The sequence below is a fragment of the Leptopilina boulardi genome, unplaced genomic scaffold, assembly GCF_019393585.1.
Source record: "Leptopilina boulardi isolate dan_hultmark-lab unplaced genomic scaffold, ZJU_Lbou_2.1 LbouV2_310, whole genome shotgun sequence".
Taxonomy (NCBI): Eukaryota; Metazoa; Arthropoda; class Insecta; order Hymenoptera; family Figitidae; genus Leptopilina; species Leptopilina boulardi.
Genome location: NW_026137875.1, coordinates 3,613,270 through 3,629,866, shown reverse-complemented (window position 1 = coordinate 3,629,866; position 16,597 = coordinate 3,613,270). Strand labels below are relative to the sequence as shown.

At 24.4% G+C, this 16,597-nt stretch overlaps 1 protein-coding gene across 1 annotated transcript; it reads left to right on the top strand.

Moving 5' to 3' along the window:
* The first annotated feature begins 6,827 nt into the window (after positions 1-6,827).
* LOC127283638 (uncharacterized) lies at positions 6,828-16,169 on the top strand. Its single transcript, XM_051308637.1, has 9 exons — positions 6,828-7,251; positions 9,066-9,211; positions 9,552-9,719; positions 10,081-10,288; positions 11,994-12,118; positions 12,315-12,454; positions 12,804-13,069; positions 13,150-13,297; positions 13,386-16,169. The coding sequence occupies exons 1-9, from the start codon at positions 7,052-7,054 to the stop codon at positions 15,948-15,950; spliced, it is 3,966 nt and encodes a 1,321-aa protein (XP_051164594.1). The 5' UTR covers positions 6,828-7,051; the 3' UTR covers positions 15,951-16,169.
* Positions 16,170-16,597: the final 428 nt, after the last annotated feature.

Sequence of the window (16,597 nt, the reverse complement as noted above, 5' to 3'; positions counted from 1 at the left end):
TTTTTTCTATACAAATTTTGTTGTGTCTCACTCTCAAAAAATGGACAAAAAAAAAAAATGAAAAATATTTTTTTTTGACAAATCCTGGTTGTTAAAATTTTTTAAAAATCTTTTTTTTCAAAATCGTTTCAAAACTTTTGATTTGCAAAATATAATTAATTTTTCAAATAGAAAAAAAAGTGAAATCTATGTATTTTTATACAAAAAAAGAAAATATAAGAAAGTTTTTTAACGTCCAGGATAAAAAAATTACATTTCTGAGATTTTTTTAAAAATTTTAATATTTTATTCCAAAAAAAAAACCGTGGAATTTGGGTGAGCTTAATATATTCTCTCGATGTTTCTTTTCTATTTTCTGTTTATTAAAATAATATCTATAAAAATTTGGATAATTTTCTAAAAAGTAAAAAAGGGAGAAAATGATACTTAAAAAAGAATTATTATTACTAAAAAAAAAATTATAAAAAAGTAATAATAATTTGTAAAAAAATAATAATTCAAAAAAAATCTACTGTTCTTAAAGCCACCCTTAATTTGCTTATATAGGGCAAATGTGGCACGTGATATCGAAAATATTTGCTATTTCTCAATATTCTCATAGGGAAAAATTAGCAAAAAAAAAAAATCTCTCTCTCTCTTTCTCACTGTTGTTTTTTAAAATATTGACATTTTCGAGTGGGTGGCAGCTTTTTAATAATTAATTCCATAGGTAGTTTGTTTTAAAAAAATAGATTAATCGATTGTTAAAAAAAAATGAAAAAACGAAGTGCAATATGATTTTAAAAAAATATACATAAAAGCCCTAATGTTTACAAATGTTTTTCTATGTATATAGTTCTCACAATGTATGCGCTAAATTCGCACACGTTCAAAGAGACTTGCACGTTTTAATTAGATTTTTTTTTCGTGAAATATAAATTTTTATTTTAGACACAAAAATTTTAGGGACTTCTCGAAAAATACAAAAATACAAAAAAAAAACTCAATAAAATTAAGGGAAAAGAAACATGAATTCAAATTTCATATCTCGAGTGTGTCGCCTAAATTTTTTATTTAAATAAAAAAATATCAAATTGTAAGAAATGAAAACAAAATTAAAACAACCAAAATTTTTTTCAATTTGAAATACAGGGGTTAAAAATTAAATAAATAATGGTAAATGATAAAAATTACTAATAATTATTTCTAATTTTAAATTTAATTTAGTAAAATTTATATTTTATATTTCATTAAAATTATAATAGAAAAAAATATTCAATTACTAATTTTTAATTTAAATTAAAAAAATTTGTATTCTATTTTCTAAATTTTTATATGTTTTTTTAAATAGCAAAAAAAAAATATTTAAATAATAATTATTTTTAATATTAATTTTAAATTAGATTTTAATTTTAAATATATCGTAAAAAAAATCCAAAAAATGTTTTTTTAATCACTGAATTATTAAATAAAAAAAAAACGATTAATTTATCGATAGAAATTAAAATCGGAAAAAAATAATTTAATCTTGAATTTTCAACTAAAAAAAAAAAGAAAACAAATTAATTAAATTTGAAATTTTTTTTCACTTGAAAATATTTTAATCGTGGCACTCTCGAGATGTTGGAAATTGAATTAATTGAACCATATATAAAATGACTATTCAGAGACAACGACACAGCGCATTATAAAGTAATAATGATAACGATTCTTAATATTATTGACATATATATATATATAATTATATATATTATTACGATGAATATGATAAAACAATGAATGGTGAAGCCGAAAAGCATTCGTTCATTATTATAAATATTATAAATAAAACAGTATACATTATATATATTATATATAAATATACATATAAAAATAGTGAGGTATGGTATAAGCGAGATTTAAGAATGCCAAGGGACAAGTAATTAGAATTTAGCTATATATGTGTGTCAGAAAATGATGAGGAAATAAAAAAAAAGCTAGCCTGGCAAAAAAGAGCGCGTGTGTGTGTATGTGTGAAAAAAAAATTGAAAGAAATGTCATGGCGGGGAAACAATTTTTTTTTTAATTTTCAAAATATATCTAGATAAAAAAAATTCCATTTTTTTTTTTAACTAAGTTTCTGAAATTCGAGCGGACTAGTGCGATTTTTAGGATTTCTAGTGAACGCCCCTTTAATTAATATATATATATATATATAAAGAAATAATAGATAAAAAATTTGTATAAAAAAATTTTTTTTCTATAAAATAATTATTTTTATAAGTTAATTATTATTATTAATAATAATATTAATTAATATAATAATAATTAATTCATGTAAAATTTATAATAAAAAAAAATGAAAATAGGACACAATATTTTTATATTATAATTTTTACGTAATAAGTATATAATGCAATTAGAATTACTTGGAATAAAAAAAAAGCAACGAATAAACAATTTTTCTTTTGCTTATACTTGCAACAACTTTTTGTGAAAAGAATTCTTCGACTTATATATAAAAATGTTAAATATAACAAAAGGGGCTTCAAAATTCTTTGTGTGCAATTTTAAAGAAAAAAAAAAAATTTTACCGCAATATTTATAAATTGCGTACAAAGTCCGATTAAGAAAATAAAAAATATTTTTGTCAGAAAAAAAAAATAATTTTGGATTAATTTGAAAAATATAATTTTAACTCACACATGAAATTATATAACTTAAAAGAACAAGAAAGATATTCAGATCTCTTTTTGAGTCCGAAAATCGCACGAAACTTGCTCAGAAAATTAGAATAATAACCAAAATAAAACAATGTGTGTGTAATAAAATTTGTGAAAAAGCACCTCCTTAGAAGCACTATTTTTTTCCTTGTATGAGGAAATTTTTTTTTTTGAAATATATATATAGATTATTTGAGAAAAATTCGAAAAAATGAAATCCCTAAATTGTATAAAGTAGTGCGTGCATAGTAAATTATATATAATAATAATAATAATAATAATAAGAAAAAAAATACAATGGTTCTGGTACACGAATGAATTTGTTGTTGAACATAATATATTATTATGTAAGATTAAGATGAAAATCGACGAAAATGATAACGATGATAATATTATATTGTTGTTAGATATATATACATATATACATATATATATATTATATATAATATATAAAAAATATATATATATATTGATATAAAAAGAAAATAATCTAGACAGTAAGTGATCACAAAAAAATATACACAAACACACGTTAATACGCAAACACGCTTATATATACATGAAAAAAAAAAATTACACAATTCGTAGAAGTGCCCTTTATAGAAGGGTTAAAAAAAATACAAGTCACGCCCCTGGGCATGGTTTCGAGATTTTCTCAACAAAATAAATAATTGCACTCAATGCCATTTTTTATTTGGATCAATTTTCGAAATAAAACAAAAATAATTTTCGAAATTGTTCTAAAAACAAGATTTTTTTTCGGTTTTTGAAAAAAAAACAATAAAGTGTAAAAAAGGTGGTGCTTTCTTTTCAAAATGAAAAATTAATCACTTAAAATTCTGTAAAAATATTATTTTCAAAAAAAAAAAACAATTCCTTTTAATTTTAAAATCTATTAAGAATGAATTGTAAAGTAGAAAAAATTTACATAACCTATAATTACATAAACCTAGCGAGCTTTCTTGAAGTGTACGTTTTACAAATATATACTTTAAACGAAGTTTTTTTGGCTCTCACAAGTGTAAAGTAAACCGAAAGGGCAAATCCAATTTCGGGGGCGCGCCTCACCGTTATAGCTATATAGAATAATATTACGAATAATTATTAACAAAAAAAAAAAAAAAAAAAAAGTGAATACTGAGGATAATGCGTTTATGTTATTTAGTTCTAACCACTGAAAAAAAAGTAATAAAAAAATCAATCATGTTACCAATTTGTTGTTTTTTATTCTTCACATATTCCCTTCATTTTAATTATATTTTTATTTGTAAGATATGTTAATGACTAAATTAAAATTACAATAACTTCATTTTTATTGTTAAAAAGTACTAAATAATATATAATATCAGCCTATATATAATTAATCACTTATTATCAAGTTACGCCACCTACAACAGATCTTCATTATTATGTACTACTTCTTCCCTTTAAGTTTTATTTGTATTTTTTAGATTTGTTGTATACTTGACTTTTATCAAATGACATAATTTATTATTTATTTTTATTTATTTATTTGTGCAATATTTAATTAGGGGAATAGTGTCAGGGTTGGACACAGTATTGGTTTTTTGTTTATAAATATTTTGTTTAGATAAATTCAGTCAATTGTGATATATGGGTGGAAAGATCTACAAAAGAGGAACACTTTTGCTGTGGACCGTAAATTGATTGGTCCAAAATTAAAAAAGTTATAAACATTTAAAAAAAAAAATCTAGTCAGGGTTGGACTTTTCAGTCAGGGTTGGACACTTTTTGAAAATCGAAACGCATTATTGGTAAGAACGTAAAATAACATTTGTAATGTTTTTTATTCTTATTTTTTCATGTTTATCTTTACTTATTATTTACAAATTGTAAAGCTTCATGGGTTTAAAAAAGGAATGAACTCAAATTACAAAAAATAACGCTTTATTGTTCCAAATAACTCAATGAAATGATGAACAAAATTTATGCAATTTAAGTATTATTTTTCTAATATCTTTGGCACAATTTTGCACTGAAATATCAATAAAATAAAATTTATTTGTATATTTATTTATAAATTGTGTCAAATTCATAATTAATATGGGTGTCCAACCCTAACTGTATAAAGTGTCCAACCCTAACTATGTAGAAGCATCATTTTCGAATTGTGCTAACCATAACCAGACATGTGTCGCGATTCGATTTTTCACTTTTTTTCTTCTTAAATTATGTACCTCACAATACATTCAATTAGCTTACCTTGTCGAATTCTTGCTTTTTTTACACATTTTTTAGGTTTATTCACAAGTCAAACAAAACTTTTTTTGTCTCTTCGATTGCACCGAAGTCACAGGAGACGCTACTTTTGATTCTCCAAAAATGTAATGCCACAAAAAGTTAGGTTACACTACTAGAAGATTCGTCACGTACGCACACAGGTGGCGCTAGTGTTCTTATTTAAAAAAAGCCAAGTGTCCAACCCTGACAAGTGTCCAACCCTGACACTATTCCCCTAATTGTTAATGTGACTGACAGTGTTCACTGACATAATAATTATTAACTAAGTTTCTGTAACTATATAAATGTTTTAAGTGATTATGAAATTTTGTGCTGGTACACTTTTGGCCAGATATGCCTACACATTTTTGTCCTTTTCTAACTCACATGTTGTCATGGCAACACGTGCGTTAGAAGAGGGCAAAAATATATAGGCATATCTGGCCACGAATGTATATAAAATCTATAAAATGTTATAAATTTAATTAAACTAGCGCCTCCGACGGCCTTTTTGGTCGTCTCCATTGCTTCTATTCTTTGTCTATTCAATTTAATTTTCAATTTATGTTTCATAATTTATTACAATTATTTTATTAAATATTTAATAATATTGTTAACAAAATGCAAAATGGCATGTAATTATATATAAAAAGTTTCAAACAGAAAAATAATAATCTATTATTTGTAAAATTTGTCTGAAAATAATAATAGCACTTGTATCATAAATAACTATTTTTTTTAAACTGAAAACATTTTTTTATTAAAGGTAATATTATTTTTATAATAATTTAATTTATTATCAATTATTTTATTATAATTTAAAAAGTTTCATTATTTTAAAAAAGCGCGCGTTATTTTGTCTTGGGCCAATCAGATGATTTCAATTAAATGTATAGGTTATGTTCGTTTCTGATTCATAACAGCTGCAAACATTTACAACAAATAAATGCTTTGCGTGCTTTGGCAAGTGTATATTTATTGCAATTAAGTATAAGTTATGCAAAATATATATGTGGAACAATAATTTAAGGTGATTTTCATAAAATTAATATTGATTTAGATCATTTAGATGCTCTGGATAGCAAAGTTCATTTTTTCTACCATCGAGATATTTCGATACATTTTCATGTGCTTTGCATGCACTGTCTTTTTTAAAGAAAGGATAATATTACAGATGTATTGATAATGACATATATGTGAAATGTCGAAACGTATTTTTAAAACTATTTTTTTTATATTTTAATTTATAATTCAATAATAACACTACAAAGGCAAAAAAAAAAGTTTAATGATGAATAAAAAAACGGTTTTCAATGATTAAATTTCAATTTTTTGTTTATTTATTGTTCACATTCTTCATAATTAATTTTAGATATTTTATATTTTGGAAATTTTTGAATATTTCTATTCTTATATTTTACGATTTTTCCATATTGTTTGTTTTTTAAATATTTTTATTTTGACATTTTATACTTTGATTTTTAATATTTAAAAAAAAATAAAACAAAAATTTTTTTTTTTATAAAAAATTTAAATGATAAAATGCTTTTATTAAATTTTAATTTAAAAACTTTTGTATAAATGGACAAAATTATTTGTAAATAATTTTTATTGTGCATATTTTTAATTATTCTTTTTTTTATTTTATTTTAATTTAAAAATATCATTGTATTTTGAAAACATTTCTTAAAAGATTTTTGTAACTGAAATTTTAAATAAAAATTATTTAATTCTTAAAATAATTTTCTGCAAATATTGCACATCAAAGGAGGTCGCAACCTAGATTCTTTTATAATTTACACAACGTTAACGAGATTCCAATTACACAATCGAATTTCGATATTGATGATTGTTTTTCATGCACTTTTAATTTTTGTCAGAATTTCACAGATGAAAAAAGAACTTCAATCGATTAAGTGTAAATTACAAGAGCTCGTCTTGTTAAAAAAAATTTATGTGTTTTTTTTTAATTAAGTGCAAATAATTAAAATAGTGAATAATTATAAAAAAAAAAATTAGAAAACAATGTTATTTCATCACTATTGTGATTAAAATATATAAACAAAATATCGTTTTTAAAAATAATTTATTTCACAATTCTAATTCAATTTTCTCCAAATTAATTAAAAATGAAAAAAAATAAATTTACGGAAAATATGTGGTTTAGGATAATTTTTATTTTTTCATTAATTTGCCATTCATTGGCTGAGGATGTGATTTTAAATTTAAACACAAAACGACCAATTTCTATTACAAGTGAGAAATTTCTCAGTTTTACATTGGATCCAGCGTGGATTTTCTCTGGCGATTTGAAATTCAATTTTTTAAGGTCAGTTTAGAGAAGATAAATTTATATGATAATAAATTCAGTAATAAACAAATTTTATGTTGACGTCCATAGTCAATATTAAATTTTTTTTTTTTTTAAAAAAAAGGATATATAAACCTCTTGCATAGTAATTTTGTGTGGAGGATTACTTCACGTTTACAAGCGTAAATCCTCGTTTTATTCAACCCTTACTTGACCAATTTTAATTTGCCAATAAATTACAAAAAACCGCTTTTATATTTTATAACATAGTCATTAAACATTTTAGATATAATAAAATATCATATTTTCTTGCCTCTAATGAAACGTAAATTGAATGTTTATTGAAACATATTTAGGGTCAACTGGGGTAAATCCGAACGCTTTTAGTAAGTTTCAACAATAACATAAGTTTTTTCTTTTAAAAGACAATACTTCCGGTATTCTGGTGCATGAAGTTGTTACTTTACTTCCATAGAACAATTTTATGGGGTAGAAAAAATTTTTGATAAATTACAATCGCAGGAAACTTAGCGTTCGTATTTACCTCGATACTTTGCAACTTTCCTAAAATATGGGGGTAAATACGAACGCCACTGTATTTCAGAAAAATCTTAGGGAAAATACGATATAAACCTATTATGTAATAATGCATCATATATAAATACAAAAATCAAACAGGTTAAAAATTAAAATGCATTACACAATTAAAACCTTCAATAACTTTATCAAATCATAACGGATTTTTGCAAAACTTGGTACAAAAAGTATTTTGGAGTGATTGAATGTAAATACAAAAATAAAAGTCAAATTTTTTAAATTCAAAATGGCGGACTTTCCTAAAACTTATTTTTAAAAATCATCAAATTTGCTAACCCTGAAACCCCCCGAGTAACAATTTTCGAGCGAATCCAATGAATTTTTTAATTCTCGTCCGCCATTTTGAATTTTGAAAAACTGACTTCAAATTGGTAATTAGCGACCCCAAAAACCGTAGAATACCAAATTTTATTAAGATCCTGAAAAACTTTTTTCAACAAACCATTTGGCAAAAAAATTGAAACACTCCTTCGAGAGAACAGAGATTAAGTTTCTGCTTATTAATTACTAACGAGGATACGTATAGAAAGAAAAACTTTTTTCTATGTACTTTTATAATGTTAAAATAATAGTGTAATCAAATAAAAACAATTTTGTGTGGCTTTGATGTAAAAAAAAATTATTAAAAATACCGTTCGGATTTACCCCAGTTTTCCAATTTTCTTGGGTAAATACGAACGGTCTGATATTATTAATAAAATTTTACAGAAGGCAAAAATCAAATATAGTTTCTGTTCTAGTATTCATAACAAACAATTATAAATAATAAAATGAATTTTTAGCTTCTTTTTCTTGAAATACGAGACAAAATACTGAAAGAGTGTCATCTTTGATTTTCAATCTTTTTTGCAATACTTGTTATCTTTGTTTATGCTGTTGCTAATTAACAAACAAAAAATGGGATAATACTTAGAATCTCTTCAAGAGGATCTGAGGTAAAAATTCTCATATCGAACTTATTTTTAAAAATTTTAATTAAGCTGAAATAATTAGCGTTCGGATTTACCCCCCGTTCGGATTTACCCCGACTGACCCTAATGAAAAAAAAATACGAAAGAGTAAATTTATGCATTTTTTTAAATTGCAAAAAATATTTTTAAGACAAAAGAAATTCAGTTAAATTTTAACATTATTTTTTTCATTTTAATTTATTTAGTTTTATTTTGTATAATAATTTTTTTTTATTTTATTTTTAAATAATTTTTTGAAACTTTCGATTCTCTGTTTAAATATAGTTCAAATTTGGAAAAAAGTATTAACATAGCAAAAGCTTTTTCACCTGCTTATGTTCGTTTTGCTGGAACACAAAGTAATTCTTTTACTTTTGAAAATGAACAATTTCTTCAGGACAATCAAACAATTTCCAATCAGAACTTCACTGGTAAGTAGTGAATGAAATTTTTTTTTTTTTTTTTTTTTAATAAGAAAAAGTAACTAATGAATAAAATTCAAGTTAAATAAAGTTCATATAACAATTAAAGTTAAAAATGAGTATTAATTCATAAAAATATACAAAATAAAATAATTCATAAATAAATAAAAAAATAATTAGTCAGTATATTTTCTTAAATAAATAATTCTTAAGTAGGTTAATTCTTAATTTTTTATTCAATATATTTAATTAATTAATTAATTAATTATTTATTTTTTTAATTAAAAAAAATTAAATAGTAATTTTATTCTTTTTCTGAACTTTGTTAAATTAACATTCGTATGTGTAGAGAATATTTTGAACGTGATTAATCAATGGGCAGAAAAATCGGGTCTGAATTTAATCACATGCATTGGACAACAATTCAATGAAAATAGTGAAAATGGATCACAACTTTGGAATGCAATCGCTTTTAGTGATCAAATGGGTTACAATACAAGTTGGCAGCTTGGATATGGTAAAAAGATACTATTACAAAAAAAGATAATAATATTAGTTATCATTAAAAAAATTTTTTATAAAAATTTTCCTACATTCCATTTTCTTTTTACTCAAAGTTAAAAAAAAATTCATGAAAAATGGAATTTTACAAAAAAAATTTTCCCCTATATTAGATACATATATAATAATTGTACTGTATTATATATATATATATATATATATAGTTAAAAAGAAAAAGTTTTTTTAATGAAAAAAAATATTATATTTTTTTTATTTTGCAATATTGATCAATTTAAAATTTATGTTGGTTAATCGTTATGCAATTCTGATGACAAAGCATGCTATAAAAATTAACGATCGAACTATAACATCCACAGAATGTCAATCGAGATGCGATTTTCCTGGGGAAAATTTAGGACAAGGAGTTAAACATTTACGAAGGATACTCAATGAATTTCCAAGATATTCAACGAGTCTTATTGTTGGACCGGATGTGATTGAATATCAAACAAAAAATCAACAACAATATTTGAACGATTATTTCAATACGGCTGGATCTGCACTTTCATCAGTAACATGGCATCCGTAAGTCAAAATTATAAAAAAAAAAAATTGAAGCGGAAGTCTGTATTTATTACACGGACGGAGAATTTTGATCGTGACAACGTCTTTTCTAAATAATTAAAATATATTTTATAAGATTATTATTTAGTATTTATTTTGTACATAAACACACTGAAAAAAAATTATTTTATTCAAATAATCGGTTGCTTGACTATTATCAAATAAATATTTACTTGAGCCAAATAATTTTTATTTAAATTAAATATAAATTGTAGGTACTTGTACCAATAATTTTTGTATCTGAAACAAATACCATTTCATTGACTCAAATAATTATTATTTGATACAAATAAATATTTATTCGATAATTGTTTAATCAAGTATGAGTCCCTAAATTTAATAAATTATTTTTTTTTTCATTTTTGAAAACTAAAATTTCTTAAATCAATTTATTCATTAAACTGATTCAAATTAAAGATATAATTATTTTAATCATATTATTATTATTAATACAATTAATAATTTATGATTAGATAATTTTAAAATCCAGCTATCTGGGCGAACATTTAACGAATATTTTTTTCAAGCTTCAATCAAGGTTCGAGCTGAACCTTTAACGAATATTTCATTTAAAGCTTCACTCAAGTTTCGAGCCGAACCTTTAACGAATATTTTATTTCAAGATCCACTCAAGGTTTGCGCTAAACATTTGCTGAAGTGCGGACATTTAAATATTTACAGAAGCTTTACTTAACCTTTATTCTAAATACTGCGAACATTGAAAATAAATATTTAATCAATATTTATTAAATCTTCGGTCGTATTAAAAGTTTTTGGGGCTCTGTACCCAAATTTGACGTCAGATTTAAATAATACAAAAAGACGGACCCAATATGGCGGAAAAATTTAAAATTGATTTGATTCGTTCAAAATTTGGTCCTCGTTCGTAATTCCGGGTTCGGCAAAGAGCGGAATCAAAAAGTTTTACTTTTGAATAAATTTAAAATATCAATATCAATTTGGTAAATTTTTAAAATTTTGGTCGGCATGCTGGATCAGACATTTTGAATTTTTTAATCTGACCTCAAATTTATATTCAGTGATCCCAAAAACCCTAAAGGAACTATTTTCATGCAAATTTGGTCAATTTAAAATTTTTTTGTACGCCAGATTGGGTCCGCCATTTTGAATTTTGTAAATCTGACATCAAATTCTGATTCAGCGACCCCAAAAAACCTTAGTATACCCATTGACACTCAAATCGAATTATGTTTAGTATTTTTTTTCTAATGTGGACATATATGTCAAAAATCATAAAGATGGTACGACTTTTTTCTGGACATATATGGACCATGGATTGTCAAGGGGTTAAATTGCTAGGTGCTAAACAATGACTAAATGATGACTGACAGAACTGGTTGTGCACGAAGATGCGCAGAAGTTACATTATACAAGAATTTACTTACACTTACGACACTTACGGCTAATGCCGGTATCACAAACCGCTATACACGAATACGACATTTTCATTTACACTATAAAATGTAACGAATTTTAAATTTTGACACAATTATCACCTAACAGTTTTATTTTATAAAATATGAAGCAATACTGAAAAGCTAAAGTTTCTATCGTAGGCGTAGTATAAAAAAAAGTAATAAAAGAAAAATTATAGAAGTTTAAAGGTTAAAAAAACAGTTAAGACATCATTTTTGATTGATTACAGAGATTTTGATGAAATTTCTCTGAATAATGATGAAGTAATAATTCGTGAAGAAAATCTATTGATTGAGAAGAAAAATTTGGAAAAAGCCACTGGACAATCAATATTAGAAAAGCCCTTATGGATAGGTGATATTTTTTTAATTATTAATATCATTTATAAAAATAAATTATTAATAATGATAATAATAAAAAATTATTATTTAATTGTAATTCAAAAAGAACTATAATTGTAAAGTTTTCAACAAATTGATTACTTAAAAGAAATTAAAACAATTAAAAATACAAGATTTTTTTTTAATCAAATTAATTCAAAAACTTCCAGCTGAATCGAAAGAAGAGAAATGCAAGAATCAATTTATCGGTGCACTTGTTTGGGCTAGAAGACTTGGAAATGCAGCCAAAGTTGGTGCTCAAGTTTTGATGAGGCAGCCCGACAATTCAAATTTATTCAAACCAACTCCGGTAATAATATATTAATCAGTTTATACACAACGTGCTCTAAACACTATTTAACTAATATATTGGAATTAAATTTGAAATCTAATTTAATAATCCAAATAGAAATTAACTTCATTAAATTTATCAAATTGAAGGAAAAATTAAAAATTTCGATAAAATATCATTTATATTTATTTTATCATATAATTTTTACCTTGTTTATTACAACTGTAATTAATTTTTTTATGATAATTAAAGTTATTCATAAATTAAAAAATGGTTGTAAAAAAATTTTAACAATAAACCAATTTCAAAATAAAATAATCGTGTAATCTGAAATTGTAAAAAATTGACTGCTTAATTTAATTTTTAGGACTTTTGGGTGTCATTACTACACAAGACTTTGGTTGGTCCTGAAGTTTTTAATTTAAATGTCCAATCGGGAAATGAAACTCATACTCAGTTCTTCTGTCAATGTACAAAATCATCTTTAAAATATAAAAAGGGATCTCTCACAATTTTTGGAATTAACTTAACTCCTTATAAAATTATAGCAAATTTTAAAGGACTCAAAATCAAAGAAGCACATGATTACATTCTTTTGCCAGGATTCGATACTTCAAATCGAATGTTTTCTAAGTATGTTTGCTAAATATTTTATTTTCTACAATATATAATTTAATTAATAATTAATAATTTTAATAACAAAATAATTCCAGGACTGTTCTTTTGAATAACAAGCTTTTAGAATTGAAAAATTCAAATGAAATACCAGACATTGAACCAATTAAGAGAAAAGATGAAAAAGGTGTCTCCTTAAATCTCCCATCTGGAGGAATAGGTTTTTGGGTGATTCCAAATTTAAAGGTATTTAATTTCTTTCTATTTACTATTTATATAACAATCAAATTAAAACATAAATTAGCAAATTTAAAACAAAATACTTTTTTAATAGTTCAAGGCATGCAGATTTCATGAGGAAAAAAAAGTTGACAAACAGCAAGTGAAAATATTGTCGCATCTTCTTCAAAAAGAAGAAATGAAGGATTTTGCAACTGAAGAACTAATCGAATTATCGAAAGAACTTAAATCACTTCTACCTGATGAAAATAAACAAGTAACACTTTCTAAAGAAGTCATGGAAAAAAAACAAATGAAACGATTAAAAAGAGATGTTGAAAATATGGATAAATTATTAAATCAAGAAATGTTTCGTGAAGGTGAAAATAATCAACAATATCGAACTATCAGAAAAGTTAAAACTCCAAAGAACGAAGAAGAAGAAGAAGAAGAATTACCACTTTATCCCGAAAAAGTAATCATCATTGATCCCGATGAAACGATAGCCAAGGATGAAATTTCCATTGAAGATGGTTCCGGAGCACATGTAATTGATATTGTCGAAAAGATTCCAGAAACTAATCAATATGGAAAAGTTAAACGAGAATACAAAATAATGGAAAAAAATCTCCAAGTAGATTCAAATCCAACGGAATCAAATCCAACTGAACCAATTCCTCTTGTACCAGTTGGAGCAAAACCCGAAATCAACACAAAATCATCGACAGAAAAAATATCCATTAATCGTGAGGCACGAGCAAATAAATATACAAAAAAAATTGCTTCCCTCAATTCTCCAAATTCCTCAAGTCCTTCACGTAAAAGAGTACGACAAATTTTCCCAGTTATGGGAATGAAAGCCCCAGATGAGAATAAATTACTAAATCCAATACCAATGTTAAAATTATCCCCAATAAATTTATTACCTCCATTAACTATAAATGCTATTCAATTAAGACAAAGAGCAGCCGATGCATTATCGAAATTACGTTCAACAGTACAAGGTTTGACAAATTCATTGAAAACTCTTCGACCATTTACCGTTAAAAGAGAAACATCAATGGAACAAAGTCGTAATGGAGAACTATTGCAAAAGCTCAAAGAAAGCATTGAAAATTTAAAATTAATACAAACTTCAAATTCCTTAAAAAATATATTAGGCGATAGACAATTAATTGAAAAAAGTGAAGAACAATTAAATAAAATAAAAAATAATATACGTGTAAGCTATGATGAAATGTTAGATGATTACAAATCAAATTCACTGGATTTTCTTAGAAAAATAAATGATGAAAGTAGTGTGAAAAATTTAATTAACACACTAAGCACTGTTGATAGTGATCTCAAGACAAGGTTTTCAAATATTTTCAATTCTTTAAAAAACATACAACAAAGAAATTCTTTTATAAAACGAGAAATAAAATTACCAAAATTATCCAATTTATTGAAATTGATAAAAAATGAAGATTGTGATGAAGAGGAATTTAATAATTCATTTACTAAAGAAGTTGAATTACTACAATCTTTCACGCAATTCTTTATAAATTATCTAAGAAATTATGCATCAGTATTTTTTGAATATAACAATCCCTCTGAAATGTATCCATCAACAAAGGAACTAATTGTTAATACTCTCGACGATGAAGAAAGCGATGAACTTTCATCTGAAGAAGATGAAAATTGGAATTACAAGGACAATAAATATAAAAGAAAGTCTAGATCAGCTAAATTCGACGAATCATTAATGTCTGATTACAAAATTGATGAGAATCTCATAAATAATGCAGAATATCAACTTATTGATAAAAATGAAGAAAAATACTCACGTAAACGAAGAGATGCAGAAAATGATGATTATACAAATTTAGAAAATGATGAAGTTAAAAATTCTGAAGATTCTGAAAAATCGTCAAAGAAACGAAGAAGAAAGAAGAAAAAAAAGAATAAAGTAAATGAACCTGAATATGACATGTATTCTGAAGATTATCCAATTTTATCTAAAGATACATATCCAATGTATTTAAATTATCCTTATATTCATCCATTATATGATTTTCTACCACCACCACCACCACCACCTAATTACGAAAATTATCATCCAAATCCAACTGTCCAGGAATTTCCAAATAATTACAATTTTCAATTTGATCACATAAATCCTGTTCCACAATATTTTCCACCTGTACAATTCATTCGACGTTTTCGTCGTCAAGCCAATGATAATATTATAAAAACAACTGAAAAAAATACAATTAACGACAATCAAGTAATTGACAAAAATTCATTTAATGAGAATAAAAAAGAAAACATTGATCTCCTTGAAAATAGTGAAAATTCTTTGGAATCATCATTAATAAATTGTCCCGATAATTTTATTACGGAAAAAATAAATGACAAAGAAACAAATGTTGAAAATTCTGCCATTGAAATTTTTGATAGTGATGAAATTGAAAATTCAACAACAAAAAAAGAAATTACAACAGTTGATAGTATGAAAAATAATTTAGAATCGTTAATGAGTATGGAGAAAGTTTACGATAAATTTATACCGTCAAAAGAACATCGAATACATAGTCGCAAAATGATGCCGGAAAATGAAAACGATGATTCGACATTTTTTCAAGATGTAACTAAAACAATTGAAAATATTTTTACCTATTTTTCTAATATGACTCACTAGTTATAATAATTATATAATATAATAATTATTGGGAATTGCAATATAATTGCTGGAAATAAAATGTATAATAATTATTTTAATCTATTTTTTATTCTTATTAGTGATTATTTATAAAAATTTATAATTATAATAAATTAAAATAACAGATAATAAAATGTCTAATAAATTTGAAATTGTTGTACTGAACTTGAAAAAATAAAAATTATTTTTATAAGCTTACCAATATGAAATTTCAAATATTGTAGATTATTCCTGTAAAGTTTGAAAAGAATAATTATACTTATTTTTTCACATTATTAATCAAATAAGGTGTCACTCTAGTGTTATGTACCAATTTTTCATTTTTACATGGAGAAAGAAAAATTCTTATTTTATAAGAAAAGAAAGATGATTTTAAAATATTTTTTTTCAAAATCGGCCAAAATATCAGGGATTCTTATCTTACAAATTTCTTAAATCCGAATGATTGTGCAAATCTATACAAAAACGCGATTGCAAAAACGAAAAGTAGGAAAGTAATATAATAACAGCTGCGACATTGTGCTCCATGCATGCTTCTGCCATCTGACGGCGGCAGGACGTAATGAACCTATCATTATATTACTATTCTACTTTTCGTTTTGCAATCGCGTTTTTGTATGTATTAG